The 20,014-nt window shown below is 46.0% G+C and overlaps 3 protein-coding genes and 1 long non-coding RNA gene across 7 annotated transcripts; 2 read left to right on the plus strand and 2 right to left on the minus strand.

Annotated features, from left to right (window-relative positions):
• Nucleotides 1–4,282: 4,282 nt before the first annotated feature.
• On the minus strand, nt 4,283–10,363 carry LOC4328076 (transcription factor IIIA). 4 transcript variants are annotated; one of them, XM_066307468.1, is made up of 8 exons: nt 10,247–10,356; nt 8,591–9,947; nt 7,742–7,885; nt 7,374–7,514; nt 5,519–5,798; nt 5,141–5,376; nt 4,882–5,025; nt 4,283–4,785 (listed from the first exon to the last, which is right to left on the minus strand). In XM_066307468.1, exons 2-8 carry the CDS (start codon nt 9,902–9,904, stop codon nt 4,591–4,593), a joined length of 2,454 nt encoding a protein of 817 aa, XP_066163565.1. In that variant the 5' UTR covers nt 9,905–9,947; nt 10,247–10,356; the 3' UTR covers nt 4,283–4,590. The 4 variants fall into 4 exon arrangements, with proteins under 4 accessions (XP_066163565.1, XP_015626855.1, XP_025878920.1 ...); XM_015771369.3 differs by lacking the exon at nt 8,591–9,947 and having other exon boundaries at nt 10,247–10,363; XM_026023135.2 differs by lacking the exons at nt 7,374–7,514; nt 7,742–7,885; nt 8,591–9,947; nt 10,247–10,356 and adding an exon at nt 7,043–7,190.
• Nucleotides 10,364–10,547: 184 nt separating this feature from the next.
• LOC136355181 (uncharacterized) lies at nt 10,548–12,456 on the plus strand. The gene is made up of 3 exons (XR_010739364.1): nt 10,548–10,646; nt 12,048–12,183; nt 12,291–12,456. It is a non-coding gene; the product is annotated as an uncharacterized lncRNA (long non-coding RNA).
• A 301-nt stretch (nt 12,457–12,757) lies between these two features.
• Nucleotides 12,758–15,422, plus strand: LOC4328077 (probable metal-nicotianamine transporter YSL7). Its single transcript, NM_001401750.1, has 4 exons — nt 12,758–13,217; nt 13,306–13,561; nt 13,660–13,794; nt 13,878–15,422. Exons 1-4 carry the CDS (start codon nt 12,884–12,886, stop codon nt 15,202–15,204), a joined length of 2,052 nt encoding a protein of 683 aa, NP_001388679.1. The 5' UTR covers nt 12,758–12,883; the 3' UTR covers nt 15,205–15,422.
• Nucleotides 15,423–16,489: 1,067 nt separating this feature from the next.
• On the minus strand, nt 16,490–19,775 carry LOC4328078 (probable metal-nicotianamine transporter YSL8). The gene is made up of 2 exons (NM_001401751.1): nt 17,967–19,775; nt 16,490–17,373 (listed from the first exon to the last, which is right to left on the minus strand). The coding sequence occupies exons 1-2, from the start codon at nt 19,494–19,496 to the stop codon at nt 16,819–16,821; spliced, it is 2,085 nt and encodes a 694-aa protein (NP_001388680.1). The 5' UTR covers nt 19,497–19,775; the 3' UTR covers nt 16,490–16,818.
• Nucleotides 19,776–20,014: the final 239 nt, after the last annotated feature.

Raw genomic sequence — 20,014 nt, forward strand, 5'->3', positions numbered from 1 at the left:
CTTTTCACCCTCTCCTGGAAACCATTGGTTATATGATGAATGATATTGCATGATATATTAAATGTGTCTATATGATATATGTATTGAATTCTCCCGTTTCCTTTTTCATTTATCTTATACAAAGGCATAAATGTCATGCAGTTCCCAATGTCGAGGTCCTTGAGCATGTTTCATCTATTCTTAAGGATTTTGGGTTTTGCCTCACTAGAGAAGGCATTGATGCGAGAAACCTGTATTGCTCTTTTTTTTTGCAATGATTCTGCATTTAGTTTTCTTGATCATGTATTATTCTTTCTCTTATTCTTGAAGCCGTCCCTATGACTGCAATTTTACAAAACATCTGATAGAGAGTTACATGATAAAGGTTTGTGTTACTTATTTCTACCTTTACTTTTTGTTACTTTTGTGAAGCGATTTGGTATGTGGGCGGCTTTTCACATAAACAGTTCCCAGTGGCTCTATAAGAAAGTCATTAAGTTAAGAGAATTATATATTATATATTTACAATCCATGTGGATCAAATTCCAAAATTATATAAATGGATAGAAGAAAAAAAGGTAAATTACATATATCGACAAGGGCATTTTGCTAGTATTAAAAAGAAAGATGCTAGAAGTATGCTTTCTCATTGAAAACATTTATATTTACGTCATCCTTTTTCACTTTCTTGGTGCTTGTGGGAAAGATGTTTCTGCCATGCTCTGTCTGATTTATCATCTTGATATGTTAGCAAGAAAAAAGCAAGCAGCAAGTAATTGTCAAACAACAAGGCCCTTCGGTACTGCTGCATTCATGGGCAATGGATATTCTCGTAATCCAAATCATAATCTTTTGTTGGAAAGAGTTTGGAAACCAACAAGTAATCATCAATCAAGTAGGCTCTTTGGTACTGTCACACCCCGAAGTTCTCCTCCCAAGCCTAAATTTAATTTATAAATGACCCTAAGAAAATACCGGTGCAAAGCAAGAGTAAACCCCTTTTAAATCAATGCAAGTAATAATCGGAATGGGAATGTGGAATTTTTCTTGAGTTCTACATGTCGAAATTCACTAACAGAATTTTTAGTGAAATTTTCAGAGCCCTAGAAATAATTTTAACCAATTAAAATTGAGCAAGCAATATTTTAATTCCAGGGAAAATCCTTTTTTTCCTTTTTCTTTTTCTTTTTCCCTCCCTTTTTCGAATGGGCCGCTGGCCCATTCTCTCCTTTCCTCCCCCTCCTCCCTGCTGGGCCGGCCGCAGGCCGAGGCCCAGCCAGGCCGCCCCGCCGCCCTCCTCTCCCGAGGTCGCCGACAGGTGGGGCCCACCTGTCGGGTCCTCCCCCAACCTCCCGTCCCCTCCCTCCAGCCGGCGCCGCCGCGCCCATGCCTCCGCCTTCTCCGGGCCACGTCAGCCACGTCCGCGTGTGCGCCGCATCTCCCGCGCCCACTCCCCTCTCTCTCGCGCCCGCGCCCGCGCCCGAGATGGCCGGGATTCGATTTTCGAATCCCGCCTCTCTCTCCTCCCCCACTCCCCCACGTCGGCCAGCGATTCCCGCCTCTCCCGGCCACGTCCGGCCCCCTCTCTCCCTATTTAAGCTCCTCCGTCGCCCCCTCTCGCTTTTTCCCCATTTCGCCGAACTCTCCCGAGCCTCCCATCGCTCCCGCGCCGTGCAACCTCTTGCCGCCGCCGTTTCCGCCACTCCGGCCGCCGCTAGCCGCCGCTAGGGTCGCCGCCGCACCGCGCCGTCGCAGTCGTCGGGTTCGCGAGGCTAAGCTCCACCCCGGCCGCCCCTTCCTCGTCGAGTTTCGTCACCGGAATTCGCATCCCCTCGCGCTCCGGTGAGTTCAACCGCTGCCGCCGCCTTCGGCCATGAATGCCGGTCGCCGTGGTTCATCTTCCCCCCTCTAATCTCTCTCTTCTCCTTCCTTAGGGCACCCCGAAGCTCGTCCGCCGGTTGCCGTCGTCCTCCCGTGGCTTGCCGTCGCCGTTCGCCATCGTCTTCCTCCGCGCCGGCCACCCTCGGTGAGGCATCCCTCCCCTCTTTTCCCTTTCCTCTCCTCCTAGTGCCGCGCCGCCGCTTCAAGTCGCGCGCCGTCGCCTTCGGCCGCCGCCACCGCCTCCCATGCCGCCGGTCGCCGCCGTCGTCGGCCGCGTGCCGTCACCGCTAGCCCTGGCCGGCCGGTCGGCTTTGATGCCGAGCCGAGCCCGGCGGCCGCCTCCATCGCCGCCCGTCCGATCGGCCCCGAGGGCGATCTGGGCCGTCGGTTCCGTGGACCGGCGGTGGACCACCCGCGTGGTCCTGGTCCACGGTGAACCGCCCTCCCCCTTGAGTCGCTGACCGGTGGGCCCCGCGTGCCGGCGCCCCTTCCTCCCTCTCCCGAGCCGCTGACCGGTGGGCCCCGCATGTCGGCGCCGCTTTCCCCCGTGCTGACGTCAGCCCTGGAAAATATTGCGCAATAAATTATTTAAGGATTTTGTTATAGTAATAAACACAGTGAATCTTCTAAAATTCATAACTAATTCATCCGAGCTCCGTTTCAGCCCATTCAAGTCTCAGTAAATCAAGAAAAATGTGTAGAATCCATTAAAAATGGTTTTGTTCCCTGTTTCAGTAGTCTTATAGCCTGTTTGCAATGTTTGCTTTGTATGTCGCTAGATTCCGGTTCCTCCGACGCTCCGGTGTACTTCGAAATAGTCGCCGAGGTTCCTCCAGCAGCAGAGCAAGGCAAGTCATGCTTGTCACTTGAACATGTTGATCCTATATTGCAAATGCTCTATTGTTTTCTTTCAAATACTGCATTGTTTTATAATGTTTCTAGGGGATGTTTACCTATTGTCATAGCCATGCTATTGTTGTACCTTGTCCCTTTGTCAGCTTGGGGTTATAACATGATTAGAGTTTGGACTAGGGATTGCTTAGCCATGCTTAGTTCAACTAGTTCAATGGGGAAGATCTTATTAATGTTTAGACTGTTGGTTCTAATGGTTTTGTTGGATTAGTGCCACCGCTTTGGTGCTGGTTAATTAAAATAAATCACATGGTGGGCTGTGGGTGCATGGTTTTGCTGGTCGCACCCATGGCAGTTAAGGACCGGTTCGCGGGATGCCCTGGAAGAACTTATCGTACTTACCACAAGCCAGCGTGGGCAACGGCTGGGCTTGTAGTGTAGCTTTCCTCTAGCCGACGCATCCAGGCAAGGGTGGGCGTGATGGAGTTTGGATGGGCCCTGCGACGGCCTATGCGGCTTCCGGATTCACCTAGGCACGAGAGGGGACTGCCCGCTGCCTTGCGAGGAGTGGGGGTGAAACCTGAGGTGTGGTGTGCTTGGTTAGAGGGGGTTATGCGAAAGGTCCTGTCATGGCCTCTTTCCGGTATGTCGTGGTGGCATGTCGGCGCACGGAAACGTGTCGTGGGGCTGTGTCTTGTGGGTACAGTTGTACACCTCTGATCAGAGTAAAACTATTCGAATAGTCGTGCCCGCGGTTATGGGCGGTCAACCAGATTCACCGTGATTAGTCTCACCCTAGTGTAATCTTTTGAATTTGGATAGTTTGGGTGGATGGTTGGGCCTGTTGCAACGTGGGATGGCGTTGGACAGTGGATAGTCAATACTAATTAATTATTACAACTGTTTAAATCTTTCAACTTCTGTTTATAAATGCTCGTTTTATGCAAATGAACCACTCTAGCTCTTCTTTGATAATTCCCTGCATCATACCCCTATTCCGGTATGACTTGCTGAGTACAGTGGGTAGTACTCAGTCTTGCTCTATTTTTCCCAACCCCAGAGCACGAGTATGTGTCAGATGAAGGTTTCTCCGAGGAGTAGGCTTCGTCCGTGCCGTCGAGGATGCCTGTGGAGTGGTGTTCCCGCTACAGTTCTAGTCAAGGCTTAGCTCCTGTTGTCTTTCGTTTTTCCGCTGCATTTATGTAAGACTTTTATGATGTTTGTAAGACGTGGATCTGAATGTCAACATTGTCGTTTGTGTACCCCGGCCGGTCCTGGACGGGGATTTTAATGCACATTCTGCTTGAATTCTATTCAGGAATTTCTGGGCGTGACAGGTACCGAACGAATTGAGGTCGACATTGCCCATCGAACAGCAGTACACGACGCAAGTTTAAGTAGACATCTGTCGACCCAATTTGTCATTACGACTTCAGAAAATGTGACTCTTCTTTTGACCATCCAACAAGATATTACTTCCAAACAAAAACATGCTCATGACAAATACAGTTATTTTTGCACAAGTCGGAACAATTGCTTCAGGTACAACCTTTTCAAGAAGAACCAAAACTTGTAATCACATCATTTTTTGCATTCAACAAGTCAAATAATTTTGAGGTTCCAAGAACAGTGGTCAAAACAGTAAAGAATCAAAATACTTACAACTCACAACTCAAACTGCGCCATTATGCTACAAATATATACTACTAGTAGGCTTCCTCTAAAACTGCTGCACTTTCTAAATTCAGACCAACTACTTACAACAAAAACACCACGGCCATCTAACTACCAACGTGAGTGGGCTAGCACACCCCTTTACGACAAAGCATTGAGCCATTGACACCATGACCATCACAATCAGATGCAAAGATGATACGGCTAATGAGTTTGGCTCGAATCATCATCCCCACCAGAAAGCAACCAGCGCAGGTACTCAGTTCCATTGTCCAACGACGAAGCGTCGCCGTGCATGGTCACCCTCTTGCGCGTAAGAGTTTCGACAGTCACAGCTTTCCTCTTCCGTCCACCTCTCGGACACGAGAGTAACTGCTCGTCCATCTCCGTGAAGTTTGCCTGGATGTGGTTAAAGCTTGTCAGTTTGTCACTCAAATGATTTGGGCAAGCACAAGACGCGCGCAGAAGAGCTAAAGATCGGTTAGCAAAACTCACCTGAGTGTATACATGAGCGCTGGATTTCTCATGGTTGTCCCTGACATGCTTGTATGGAAACACCTTTTCACACCCCGTGAATCGACATGCGAAAGGTTTTACTTGATCATGGGACGCCTTTATATGTTTGGTTAAATTTGATTTCTGCAATAGGAGGGACAGGTAACAAGTTTCAATCCACACCAGATACGACTAAAGCTACAGTTCAAGAGGAAGACAACAAACAATGCATCAGAACATTTGGGGATAATAGACTTACATTGGAAAAAGAGCATTCACAGCCCTCAAAACTGCATTTTATCCTTTCAGTAGATGGCACCTCCTCATGGGCTCGTAGGTGCCTTTTAATGTTCTTCTTCAGGTGTTTTTCCCCACAGATATCACACTGAACATATTGATGGCAAGCCTGATTATGAGCCCTCAAACATTCAACATTTGTGAATGTCTTCATGCAGCCTGGTTCACAGCAGACTACTTCCACGTAGTCCAATTTCACTGCCAGAACAGCACAAATTAATTTAATTCTGGGGATACCATTAGCATGATTAATTATATAATGCATGGATTGAGCTGCAGTTTTTTAGTTCTGAAATTTACAAGGCAGCGCCTGATCTACTATAAGTAACTGAGGAGATACCATGTGATTCTTCATGTTTCTTCATCTTTGAAGCATACTTGAAAACCTTGTTACAGCCCTCCTCCTTGCAAACAAACTGCCGGTTGCTTTTAGTAGCAGTTTCATCCTCATGGATTTCCTTTACATGCCTTTGCATATTTGCCTTTATACTGAACTTCCTACCACAACCATCCATAGAGCAGGTAAACAACTTCCCTTGATGCTTAAGCATATGACGGTTCAAGTGATCTTTCCTAATGTAGCTGAAAGGGCAGTCTTCAAGTGGGCAAATGAACGATCTCTACAGTCAAGAAGGGAACGAGTCAAAACTGAAGCTGCTGTAAGCTTACACATTTCTTTCATACTTATAAATTATCTAAAATAAATTATCTAGTAAACTGGTTAACGGAATATGCAACGAATACCTAAATGTTCAGTGTTTTCCATTAAGATGATAGAGATAAAAGGGAGTATAATCACCATAGCGAGCTGAGAACCAATGATGAATAGTCCTAGCTTTCTGAGGTGACATTTTGATGTTGGATCCTCTCACCTCTTCTCAAAGCTCCCAAAAGGAGATCCAAAGAAATAGTAGGATGAATGAAGGATATTTGCTAACCTTATTCTCCAAAGGATCCATAACCTATTCTATTCAATGCCTACTCCCTCCGTTTCAGGTTATAAGAAGTTTTGACTTTAGTCAAAGTCAGACTACTTCAAGTTTGAATAATTTTATAGGCAAATATAGTAATATTTATAATACCAAATTAGTTTCATTAAATCAATAATTTAATATATTTTCATAATAAATTTGTCTTGGGTTGAAAATGTTATTATTTTTTTCTACAAACTAAGTCAAACCTAAAGCAGTTTGACTTTGACCAAAGTCAAAACATCTTATAACCTGAAATAGAAGTAGTACTATTTATCAGCAAAAAGTTGTGCACAGGTGTTTATCAGCTAAAACAATTCATATATAATTTGCAACGGAACATATTGTAGTTTTGTATATGATGGAGATATCAACACCATAGCGAGCTAAATGAACCTATTACAGAAGGCCCTAGCTTTCTGAGATGGTATTTTGATCTTGGATCCCCTCTTTGTTCCAACTAAGGACCTCCAAAACCAGGTTCCAGAAGCCCAAAGAGAGTGAGAGAGAACATTAGAACAAAGGAGAAGATAACCTCCCAAATTCACTGCATGGATCCATTTCACAAGATTTGCAATATCAAAAAAATGTAAAATAGCCAGCAACTAGTCAATAATTAAGCAGTAATCAGTTTTCACCATTTATGCATGCTGTAAAAAAACACTATTTATGTATATGTATGCTGTAAAAAACCTTGTTACTAATAAAAATTAAAGATATCATGTATAGCATACCACAAGGCAAATTGATAAACAATGAATTCCAGCACATGTGCATACAACAAAGGAGACATTAGTACTTAATTGGAAACAAGGAGATGCAGGCTATCCCATGAAGTTGAATAATAATCAAAATAGTAAAAAAGAAAAGAACTAATACAAGCAAGGACAAACCTCCTGAAAGAGCGTGAGGAGGCAATCCTGTTGGAGCTTCACAGGTGGTCATCCCAACCTGTTACTAGTCCAGACAAGATTAAATATGCCTCATCGCATTTTGGAGTTCTTTGGGATCCAATGCTTCACACAGTTAAGAATCTATATCCTGCAAAACACTTGTTTTTAGCAAATTGAAGTAGATAAGAACAATTTCTTTGACAACCAGATCAGCGGACGGAGAAAAACCATACAAGAATGTTATGTTTAAATGTTTCCAAAAAAACTAATCCCAGCACCATTCCAACAAAAAAGCAATATCATGTTGTATGCACATATGAGAAATGCCAACCTCATCAGAGTGACTTTGCATATGCTGCTTCAGATGAGCTGGCTTCTGGAAAGAAGCACCACACTCTTGGCAGGTGTGGTCACCTTCATGAACAACCTTTTCCCCATTTGACTTGTAGATTTCCGATTTGTCCAGTTCTTCCTATAGATAAATTTGAAGTGAGGGCATCAGATATTCATATAATGATTCAAATGGATAAGAGCAGAAGGAATTGACAAAAGCACAAATATATTGATTGATGGACCTAAACTCCAATCAGAGAACCATAACGGTCAAATAACTCAATTTAATTAATACAGTCCACATTGTCTTTAAAACATAAGGCATAATATGGCCCATATTCCTAAAATATCTAAGTAGTTTTATACCTTATGATGAGCAACCATGTGAGCTCGGATGAGACATTTTTTGGACCTAACAACCGTGCAAAATTCACACTTGTAGCGCCTTATATCCCTGTGTTGTGTTGCTTCAACCCTCATGTCTCCATCAATATCATCTCCAGAGCACATCTAATAGTAGGCAAATCAGATAGTTAGAAATTCGGCACACATAAATAAGTCATTTATATATAAAAAAAAGTAAACAAGTAAAACATTCAGAGGTAGCGATGTAGTCAGCAAGATAGCTGTAAAATGAGGAGAAGTCCATAACATGAACTGGGACGCATTGCAGTCTTTACTCTTTTTTTGACAGAGTGACCAAACAAAATACAGGTATAGCATATCTGCAGGTCGACATCTAAAATAAATCTCTACAATTCTGCATTTTCAATGAAATAACATCAGTGTGTTACAACTGGCTATCACTAATTGGTTAATCAAACAAATCAAAACAAAACTATGGTGCCTTGTCACTAACAAAAAGAAAAAAATATCAGCATATCATCCTCAGTTCGGTTAGAGGTCATCAAAGGAAAGAAAAAAAAAGGACAATATGTGTTTCTAGAGCATGTGTTCTCCATCAGTTAACACTAATGGAGATGGTATGGGATCCATCTTGAGATGCCTAGCCATGATTTCCAAGGTGACATAAATTTCCCTTCTAGCATCATGTGTCTTGTCCTCTACCAAAAATTCATGGACGACACCATCAACTTCAATCCAACTGCAACCCGGTTTTTTGTATATTTTCCTACTCAACATCTGCTTCCTCATATCCAAAGCTTCTTTCCATCTGTTTGATAAGGCATACATGTTCCAAAGAAGCACATAAACCCCATCATCCCCAGGTTCTCTCTTTATAATTTCCATTCCAGCAATCTCAGCTAATCTATCATTGCCATGAGCTAGGCATGCACTAAGAAGTGACCTCCAAATAACAATATCAGGCTCGACATCCATATGATCTATCAGAGCTTCTGCTTCTTCTAGAAGTCCACCCCGTCCTAACAGATCAACCATGCATCCATAGTGCTCAAGCCGGGGATCAATATGGTAGACTTCACGCATTTTATCAAATAACTCTCTGCCTTCTTGTATTAACCCAGCATGGCTGCATGCTGACAAAACTGAGACGAATGTCACACTGTTTGGAAGTATCCCAGACCTTAGCATATCCCAAAAGAGCTCAACAGCTTTCCTCCCATTACCCTGGACAGTGAAACTTGAAATCATAGTTGTCCATGTGAATGCGTCCTTCATCTGAACTTCTTCAAATACAGAAAATGCACTAGCAATGCTTCCACTCTTTGCATACATATCCATCAGAGCATTTGTAACAATTATATTGGTGGTGGCATTAGATTTGCTTCCATATCCATGAATGGCACGTCCAAGATCCAAAGCACCAATATCAGCACAAGCTGATAGCACCCCTACAATTGTAATATGGTTAGGACGGTGGCCCTCCAAAAGCATCTTACCAAATAGCTCAAGAGCTTGGATAGGCTGCTTGTCTTGAACATGACCAGTGATCAGTGCTGTCCAAGAAACAGTGCTCTTCATAGGCATCTGATAAAAGAATGACAAAGCTGAATCCACACCAACACACTTCATGTAACCATACAGCATGCTACCCCAAGTGACCTCATCTTTTACAAGCATTCTATCAAATACAGTCCGTGCAGGCTCAAACTTGCCACATCGACAATACATATCAACCAAAGCATTACAAACGACCAACTCAGAGTCCAATCCACACCGAAAAATCAGGCCATGCACCACGCTACCAATACGCTGATCCCCTAATCCACCAGAGGCCGAGAGGGCACCGACAGCAGCAAAGCCATCAGGGCGGTGGCCAGAAGCAATGGCGTGAGAGAACACGGATATAGCTTTCCAGTGGTGATCTAACTTGAGATGAAGGGACATGAGGCTGGTGAAGGAGATAATGTCAGGGTGGGGGATTTCATCAAACAACCTGCCTGCGTCAGCCGGTCGGCCAAACTCGGCATAGGACCGGAAGATTTTGCAGGAGATGGACTGCTGGTTGGGGTGGAGGCCGTGTGTGAGGGCCTGGGCGTGGATTCTTTGGAGCTCTCTTATGGTTTTGCACTGGGTGAGAAGGTGGTGGCAAACGCTTCTATTCATCCCCCCTCTCCTCAACGCAAGAAGCTCTCCCGAACAGCACAACCTGGAATTAGAGCTAAAATTACTAGGAAAAAAAGCTACAATTAACTCATACGACATCCACACTGCTTAGACTATTAACAATTTCGTGCTGTTTCAACGAACACTGACCACAAGCCCAGAATCTAAACGCACAGATCAGGATCGATTTGGTTAATACTATCTCATGCTTTTAACTGCTCAAATCGAAAGCGAAGAATTACCAACGCGATAACCAAATCGAAGAAACATATTCCTAACTCCTAAGTAGGCATCGGTTTTGGGCATGGTGGTTGTGTTTGCAAGCGAGGATTGGATGCCCACCTTGGAATCTTTGATGCGTTTGGACTGGAGGAGATCTTGGCTGCGACGAGGTGTGATTTCCCGCGCTTCTCCGTGAGGAGGATGGAGCGGCGGCGGCGGCGGCGGGGAGTGAGGACTGGGGCTCTTGGTTCCTCCTCGCCTTCATAAGCGGTCGCGCCGAAACCCTAGAGCCTGGGTGGGTGGGCTTTTTCGCAGGCCGAAAATGGGCCGAGCAATTTTTAAGTTGGGCCTGTACTGATGGGCTGACATTGCTGGCCCACTCGTGACGCTCTTCTCCTCTGGCTCGATGACAGGTGGCCCCCACACGCGGACACGCCTCCTCCTTGTTGCTTTCCGCCGGCGATGCCATTCTCGCCGGAGTTCGCACGACGGCGAGGCGGCGGCGTGCGCACAGGCAGCGGTGAGGAAACCTCTATCTCCCTATCTATCTATCGCCGCCGTGCGTTTCGGCTCCTGTTTGTTACTGCCATTGTTGATGTTTACAGTAGCTTGGTGGATCTAGCTCTAGTAGTTAGGGATGGAAAGCAACAAGGGACACTCAAAATGCAGCCTTAAAATTTCCTCTCCGGCGTTGGGTAGTGTTGGGATCCAGCAGTGGCATGGCTATGGTGCAGTAGACCTTGGTGATTTGTGTTGTACTTGTCATAGCTTCCTGTAGGACTAGGGTTATCATGGTTGAATCTGTAGAGAACCCAGAAATTTACAGGGTTGATAGATGCAACCTACCACCTGGGGTGTGATGTGGATTGTAGAAACTTCCAATTACCTCGCCATTTCCACCAGTTATATCAAGAACCCAAGTATCACGGTGCCTGTCAAGTTAGACAATCTTGGTATATTAGAACATAGTGGTTCAGATATGTGATGCCAGCACCATTGGCATTGTAAAAGGCTATGAAGAGGGCCAACACATCAGCGATGATGATTTACTTATTCTTTACCTGGTTATGCATAGTGACTGCTGTTATTTCCTTATGTGCGGAACCATGATTCTGAGCCACCGGGGTTCTATAATACTGTTGTCTTTGTTGGTTCTTCTTTTTTTTTAAGCTATGTATTTTAAGCTCCAAAAGTTTGGAGTTAGGGCCATGAGTTCTTGTTTCAGTGAGCTCTCTTCATTTGAACTAAAATAAATGTTTAACTCACTTTTATTTCAGACGATAAACTCTATATTTTGCACTAATTCAAGAGTTGGGGGGCTTGGAGCTATGTAACAAAACTTAATTCTTTCAACCACACAAGCAAGTTTTCAAATTGTCAAAGTTATTTGCGAACTTAAAAAAAGCTTGACATCTAGTAGTTGATTAGAATAACGGTAGCCTAATGCATACATAGACCCACTACATAGCTATATAATTAGCTAATTGGTTAACTGACCAAATATATATGTTAAGCTGTGGTATTGGTGGTGGACTGACTACGCCAAAGCCCCTAGCAACTACTGGGAAACGGGCTTACTATTTCTGATACCAATTGAATTATGTAATTAATTTTCAAATAAATGAACTATGCTCGTAAGTTGCTGCAGTTCAACACGCTGGGGCTAGTAAGCTTTGGCTGCTAGGGTCACTGCATATAGAATACTGGTGAACACACTAGGTCGGCTGGAGGGCATCGAGGTCATCTGACCCCGGTGATACTACTGTAGATCTGCCCCTCTTGTACTCGTAGTGAAACAAGCTATTTGTGTTCATCTATTCACCACTTGATGCTTGCATAGGCAACTATACATGTTTGGAACTTTGATGATGGTGCTCTGCTAGCAGATGAAAGGCCTCTTGAACACATTGAATTGTTGTAGCCTCGGTGTTCATATCTTGAGGAAGAAGAGGCTCAGCATGGCTTGCTGGGATGTTCAACGATGCCGCCATCTCAGACATGAATACGGGATTCATATTAATGATGACTGGTAGCGCCTTGCCACCACCAACTGCACGGTGATCTTCTCCGTCTATGATGGAATTGGTTCCCCTTCAAATGCATGCTCTGTCAATGAACTCTCTATCAGATCACTCGCTGACTCCAAGCTTTTTCCCCTTTGCAGTTGTGCCCTTATCATCTCTCTTGTAGATCACCCTGGTAACGTGTTCAAGAAATTGATCTTTAGTCTGAAATTGGACAAGAATGATGAGGTTTGTAGGGATGAAGAAGCTACATGTTTGGTGTGTGCGCTATTGGTCAAGAATCAGAACCAGTCACTTTTGTAACAGGTAATTTATGGACATTGCAAGGTGGATGGTAGAGTTTTTTCAGTTTCACTCTATTTCTTCTTTACTACTATTTTTAGTTCCACAACACTCATTTCCTTTTCTTTGCGTGAGCTCATTGCTCTTTATTTGGTTCATGGTACTATTAATAAACATCTGCATGTGCATGTTATAGATTAAACACTGAAAAAATAAAACATTGACAAAATTAAGACCAGACAAATAAACTATATTTGGAAAGAATTGGCTGGTAACTGACTGCCTAGCTCTCTATAAAAGGCCTCCCCAAGTCCCTTCTTCCATTGCTGCCAGCATTTTGATTCTGTGTGTGTGTCTTGGTTGCAAAAACCAAGACATACACACAGAATCAAATAATAACAAAGGTTTCCTAGCCTCAAAGGATACATATATATAGTTTCCCTACAATACAATGGAGCCTGTCAATGATTTCCAGGAAGGCATTTCAACAGAGCATGCCTTTGAGGCAGAGCCTGTGCCATCATTGTCGGAAACAATAACGCCACGATCAATGGTGGTGAGCTTCATCCTTAGTGTAACTCTCAGCATCGTCGCCATGAAGGTCACCTTGAGCTCTGGCTTCATTCCGTCGTTCAGCATCCCAGCCGGCCTCCTCGGTTTTTGTGTATCCCGTGCGTCGATCCGCATTCTTGACTACTTCGCAGTGGCACAACTACCATTCACACGCCAAGAGAACACCATCATCCAGACCTGTGTCGTCGCATGCACCTCGATCACATTCACCGGTATATAGACAATCTGAAAATAGTAGTTGATAGAATTGTGTGCACTATTTTATGTTTATCTTTACTATAACCGTACTTCCTTACATAGGTGGCTTTGGGACATATATTCTTGCAATGGGAAAGAAAGCAGCTGTAGGGGATGTCAATGCCCAAAATAACGTTGAGGAGCCAAGCTTTGCCAGGATGATCACCTTCCTCTTCCTTATCAGCTTTGCTGGCATGTTCATCATCATGCCCTTCAGGAAGGTCATGATCATTAGGCACCGGTTGACATTCCCCAGCGGCACAGCAACGGCGCACCTCATCAATAGCTTCCATACACCTCAAGGTGTCAAGCAAGCAAGGTATCATCAATTAAACTTTACATGGAAATGTTTCTGTTGGATCAAGTACTATTCGAAGCCTTAGATTACACAATCAAATTGACTATTTGTGTTTGCAGGAAGCAAGTGACATTATTGTTTAAATCGTTTGGAGGAACCATCGCATGGTCGCTCTTCCAGTGGTTCTTCGCCTCTGGGCCGGGCTGTGGCTTCAAATTCTTCCCCACATTTGGCCTCGAGGCATATAAACACGGGTACGCAATCAGACATGCATGGATGGAATTCATCAGCTAGCGTAGTGGTTGATTGGGAAACTAATTTTGTTCCCTTTTATCAGATTCTTCTTCGATTTCACCATGGCCAATGTCGGCATTGGCATGATGTGCCCGTACATGATCGTGTTCTCCGTTTTCATTGGCACCATCATCTCGTGCGGTGTAATTTGGCCGTACATCGAGTCAAAGGAGGGCATCTGGTACCCAAGCAACCTTGGGCCCAACAGCCTTAACGGCATCAGAGGTTACAAGGTGTTCATCGGCTTGTCCATGATAATGGCTGACTGCCTCTTCGTCTTCCTCTGCATCATGGTCCGGACAACATGTGCCATGATCAAGCGGCGTCGGCAGGCAATGCAAGGTGGTGGCGGTAATGCGCAGCCATTCCAGGGTATCGACATCGCCGATCAGCCGGTGAAGAGCTTCGATGATCGCCGCAGGGCGCAGGTGTTCCTCCGGGACGAGATACCGGACTCGGTCACCATTGGCTGCTATGTCCTCCTGTCGATCATCTCCATCGCCGCCATCCCTCACCTCTACCCACAGATGAGGTACAGCCATGTTGCGCTCATCTACCTCGCCGCGCCCGTCTTCGCCTTCTGCAACGCCTACGGCTTCGGCGTCACCGACATGAACCTGGCTAGCACCTATTGCAAGATCGCCATGTTCGCGTTCGGCTCGTGGGTCGGCATCAAGAGCGGCGGCGTGGTCGCCGCCCTGGTCGCCGGCGGGATCACCATGTCGATCCTGGGCAACGCGGCCGACGTCGCGCAGGACCTCAAGACGGGCTACCTGACGCTGACGTCGCCGCGCGCCGTGTTCATCAGCGAGGCGATCGGCACGGCGCTGGGATGCGTCGTCAACCCCACCGTGTTCTGGGTGTTCTACAGGGTGTACAAGATGGGCAGCGGCGACATGGGCGACATGCCCTACGCCAAGCTCTACCGCGGCTTCGCCATGCTCAGCGTCGGCGACGGCGAGCAAGGCCTGCCCAGGCACAGCATGCTCCTCTTCAAGGTCTTCTTCGTGCTCGCCCTGGCGCTCAGCGTGTTCCGGGAGGTGGCGAGCCGGAAGGAGTGGCGCATCCGGCGCTACATCCCGAGCACCATCGGCATGGCCATCACCTTCTTCATGCCGCCGCGCGTGCCCGTCGGCATGTGCATCGGCAGCCTGGTGGCGTACCTGTGGGAGAAGATGGACGCCGGCCGCGGGCGGATGCTCTCGCCGGCGCTGGCGTCGGGGCTCATCTGCGGCGACGGCGTCGGCTCGATCTTGCTGTCCATGCTGACACTCATGGGTGCCAGGGCGCCCATCTGCATCAAGTTCTTGTCTCGAGGTGACAATGTCAAGTTGGACGCCTTCTTGGCAACACTCCATGACATGAGATAGCTACTAGCTAGCTATCCATGTAGGGAAACTAGATCATTTTCTCAGGTGTCAAAACTTTTGTACATATGTATCCACGTCATAGGGGCTTGAGTTAGGAGTCGTGGCAAACTGTATAATCAAGTTTCAGTTCAGTCTATAAACACAGTTTGATCTCCTCTATCAACAGTTGCCTCACTGAGTCCATGGTTCAATATGAGAATGCGTGCACTGATTTTGGCAGAACCCAGAAGTTTGCTTTGATAAACTGGAGTCCACATAGATTACTAGTACTGTAACTGTTAAATAAACCTGATAAAATGTTAATTTCTAGCTACAGTACAGGAACATTGCAGAGAGTTTCACAACTGACCAGTCAGTCAGACAGACAACGAATATGCAAGCACGCATGCTACCCATCTTTTTTACATGGACAGACATCAAACGCCTTATTTATACATTTAATTGTATCAAGAAACAAATGAATGAATTTAAGGGCATGTTTAGATCAATTTGCTGTGGCAGAATTTTTTGGCAAAAGTTTTTGTGGCAAAAATTTTGGTATTGAAGTTTTGCTAGTTGGTGTTTAGATGCATGTGTCATTTTACTAGTAAAGAGAGAGAGCACGGCTCCCAACGCACTATTTAGCAAAATTTGCTACTCTAGACTCCCAAATGACAAATGCCAAATTACCAACTTTTGCTACCAGTATTTAGATCCATTTTGACCAAAAGTGCTTCTAAAACAGAAAACTTTTGCTATTTTGGAGGATCTAAACAGGGCCTAAGAATCAAAGGAGGGAAAACACTTTTAATCACTTGAGTGGTTGTTCACTCATTCATTGCATGTCAATTCATTAGTTATAAAAAACTTCAAAAATATTGAAAAAATAGATTATTAGTATGATTTTTTTTCTAATCAAACTTTATTAAGTTTGACCAAGTTTATAGAAAAAATTAGTAGACATCTAAAATATTAAATTAGTTTTATTAAATCTAACATTGAATATATTTTAACAATATATTTGTTTTGTGTTGAAAATAGTACTATATTTTTTATATATAACTTGATCAAACTCAAAGAAGTTTGACTAGAAAAAAAATGACTTATAATGTAAAACGGAGAGAGTATGTAACATATCACTCCACAAATTCAAATTCGACTATTTATATTGTAAAAAAAATTAAAATTGACTTTGAATATGCTATTTACATATTAATCTATCTTGTCATTCTTTTAAAAAGATTATAACAATTTATTTGACATGCAATAAACGAGTGAAGTCAGTGTCCCACTTCCATTTGCCATTGCAGTTGGTCTCACAATTGATCATGAATATGCAAAGCACGCATGCTATCAATCTTTTACATGGACATATATCCATCCAAGGCCTTAATTTGTACATGTGAAGTATAACAAATGAATTTAAGAACCAATCAGTAAAGAGAGAGAGAGAGAGTACATATGTATGCTACACCAGCTGCTTCTCTTCTACACTTACATTACAAGGCTAATATATATAAACCAATCGACAATTAATTAATTAAGTATAATCACTAAAGAACTAATTAATCAACCTACACGTACGCGTGGCAAGATCGATGGAAGGCTAGCTTGAGCTTGAAGTGGATGGATGGATCATGGCGGCGTGGGCAGCGTCCTGAGGAAGAGCTGGACCTTGTCGTTGGTGGCGGTGGAGAAGACGCGCATGCACATGGGCGGGTTGACGTTGGCGAGCGAGAGGATGGAGGAGGGCAGCGACCAGATGCCGTCGCCGCAGATGAGGCCGGAGGCGACGGCGGGGGCGAAGGTGTGGGCGCGGACGGGGTCGCTGCGGGACCAGAGGAAGAGGACGAGGCTGCCGACGCACATGTCGATGGTGAAGAAGGAGCCGAGGAAGAAAGGGACGGCCATGCCGAGGGCGCTGGGGATGAAGTCCTGGATCCACCACCCGCGCTGCTTGGCCACCTCCTTGAGGGCGCAGATGGCGATGGCGAGGAGGAAGAAGGCGAGGCAGAAGCGGAGGCAGTAGCGGGGGAGCTGGTCCCACCCGTTCACGCCCAGGAGGGCGATCCCCCGGTAGATCTTGGCGTACGGCGCCGGGAACCCTTCCTCCATCCCGATGTTGTTCGCCTTGTAGAACATCCAGAACACCATCGGGCTTATTATGCATCCCATCCCCGTCCCCAGCACCTAATCATCATCACACACCTTAAACTTAAAACAAGTATTGGTTGGTGCATGCAACTTAATGTACAGGATACGATAAAATTCGTTCGTTGCAACGCATGATAGTACTTACATAAAACTTATTATGATACAACTTAAAATTGATTAGTACATGCAGCACAATATATTGTACATGATACAATAAAGTTCGTATTTGACAATGCATGATACACACTTACATGAAAATTATTTGCTACAGCTAGGTGCAATTACACCTAAATGTGTACACATGCGGTTTAAATGTTTATATAAAAAGGTCATAGAATTTGACAAGATATATTATGATAGTATAAGACACCACAAAAACATACATGTCTTGATTCGGTCTACACATAAAAAACAAAAATAACAAAATTTACCTGCATTGTATAAGTACTATTCATTATCTGATTTCGTTAGTTGTAAATTAAATTTAGTCTTGCATGTTTATTTATACACTTACATTATTGCACTTGATATTACTATTCTTTTAAGAAAATCTATAGTAATTTTAAGTCGCAAACAAATAACGGGTGCCATATAGGAGTAGAATTAAAATTTTGTCCGGTAGTACTTACCTGGCTGACGAACATGGAGCGGGGTGAGGTGAGCGTGAGGTATCCGGTCTTGAAGTCCTGGACGAGGTCGGAGGCGGTGGAGACGATGCCCATCATGAGGCCGCAGGCGGCGAGGCCCGCGACGACGCCGCCGTCCTTGGCGCCGATGTTCGCGCCGAAGATGAAGATGGCGAGCTTGCCGTAGCTGCTGGAGAGGGACCAATCGGTGAGGCCCGTGCCGTAGGCGTTGCAGAAGGCGAAGAGCGGCGCCACCACGTACGCCCACACCACGTGCTTGGGCCGCAGCTGCCGGAAGATGTGCGGGATGGCGACCACCGAGATGGCGGCGAGGAGCACGTACGCCGCCGCGGCGATCGTCGTCGGGATCTGGTCCTTGAGGAACACCTGCGTCCGCCTCCGGTCGTCGAAGCTGAGCACCTGCCGCTCCGTCCCCGTGGCGCCGGCGAACGGCGTCTCCTGCGGCTGCTTGCTGGCGCCGCCGCGGCGCTTCAGGTAGAGGTCGTAGGCGGTGCGGAGCACGATGGAGAAGAAGTTGAAGAGCCCGTCTCCGACGATCATGGCGATGGAGATGAACACCTGGTACCCGTTCAGCCCATGGAGGCTGCTCTTGGGTAACCCCGCGTCGTACCAGCTCCCCTTCTTGCTCTCGATGTACGGCCACATGATCCCCCACGACACCACGGAGCCGATGAGCAGCGAGAAGTTGATAATGTAGGGGCAGATCATGCCGACGCCGACGTAGGTCGCCGAGAAATCGAAGTAGAATCGGCGGCTGTACGCCACCATCCCGAACGTCGGGAACGAGCTGAACCCGCACCCGGGGCCGGCGGCGTAGAACCACTGGAACAGCGACCAGAGGAAGCTCCCGACGAACGACTTGAAGAGGATGGACACCTGGTGCTTCGCCTGGATCGCGCCCTGCGGCGTGTGGAAGCTGTTGATGAGGTGCGCGGTGGCGGAGCCGCTGGGATAGGTGAGCTTGTAGCTGATAATCATGATCTTGCGGAGCGGCACGATGGAGAAGAGGCCGACGAAGCTGACGAGGAAGAGGAAGGCGATGAGGCGGCCCAGCGACGGCTCCTCGACGTTGATGCTGGTCTTGGCCTCCGCCTCGTCGAAGCCCTCGGCGATCTTCTTGCTCATGCCGAGGATGTAGGTGCCGAATCCGCCGGAGAAGGCGATGCTGGAGCAGGAGATGACGCAGGTCTGGACGACGGTGTTCTCCTGCCGGGTGAACGGCTTGGGGAACACGCCGCACCGCTCGAGCGCGCTGGTCCACGTCTTCATGAGGAAGAAGGCGAGGAGCCCCGCGGAGACGTTGAGGGAGGGGACGATGCCCGAGGTGAGGTTGAGCTTCATGACGATGAAGCTGAGGAACGTGCCCAGCACCGCGCTCACCACCAGCGACCTCACCGTGATCTGCTCCGACCACGCCGGCAGCGCCTTCCCCTCGAACGCCTTCTCCGTCGACACCGATATCACCTCCCGCGTCACCTCCGCCTCCCCTTCCCCAGCCGCCGCCGCCATCATCTTGATTGATTGATTGGTTGGTTGGTTGATTGATTGAGTCCTCGACGACGATGGCGGCGGCGGCGGCGGCGAGGGCTAGCTTCTTCCCTGGGTCGATCTCTGTCCGGCCCCGGAGACCCGGAGATGGGGGAGATGACGCAAACTTGTGTGATTAGTGGCTGTGAGTAATTAAAGTGTCTACTTTTTTGAAAAAATTGTTAATTACTCAACTATACTAGAGTAATGCCAAAAAATGATTGATTAAAATGGCCATCAGTAGTAATGATGTTTTGTTATTCTGTTGTTTCTTCTTCTTTCATTCATTTTTTCCTTTTTTAAAAAAAATAACTTGGAATTTTTTCTTGCGGTCATGATGTGGGGTGAGTAGTGGACGGTTGTCATGCAACATGCAATCTCGTGCCATTTGCAGACGGCTAATTTGGGCCAGCTAATTTTGGCAGTGTGATACTTTGGAATTAGAGTTACTCTGATTTTCAATCAAGTACTAGAGTTAAAAAAATAGAATAAAATATTTAATA

Source organism: Oryza sativa, chromosome 2, assembly GCF_034140825.1.
Source record: "Oryza sativa Japonica Group chromosome 2, ASM3414082v1".
Classification (NCBI taxonomy): Eukaryota; Viridiplantae; Streptophyta; class Magnoliopsida; order Poales; family Poaceae; genus Oryza; species Oryza sativa.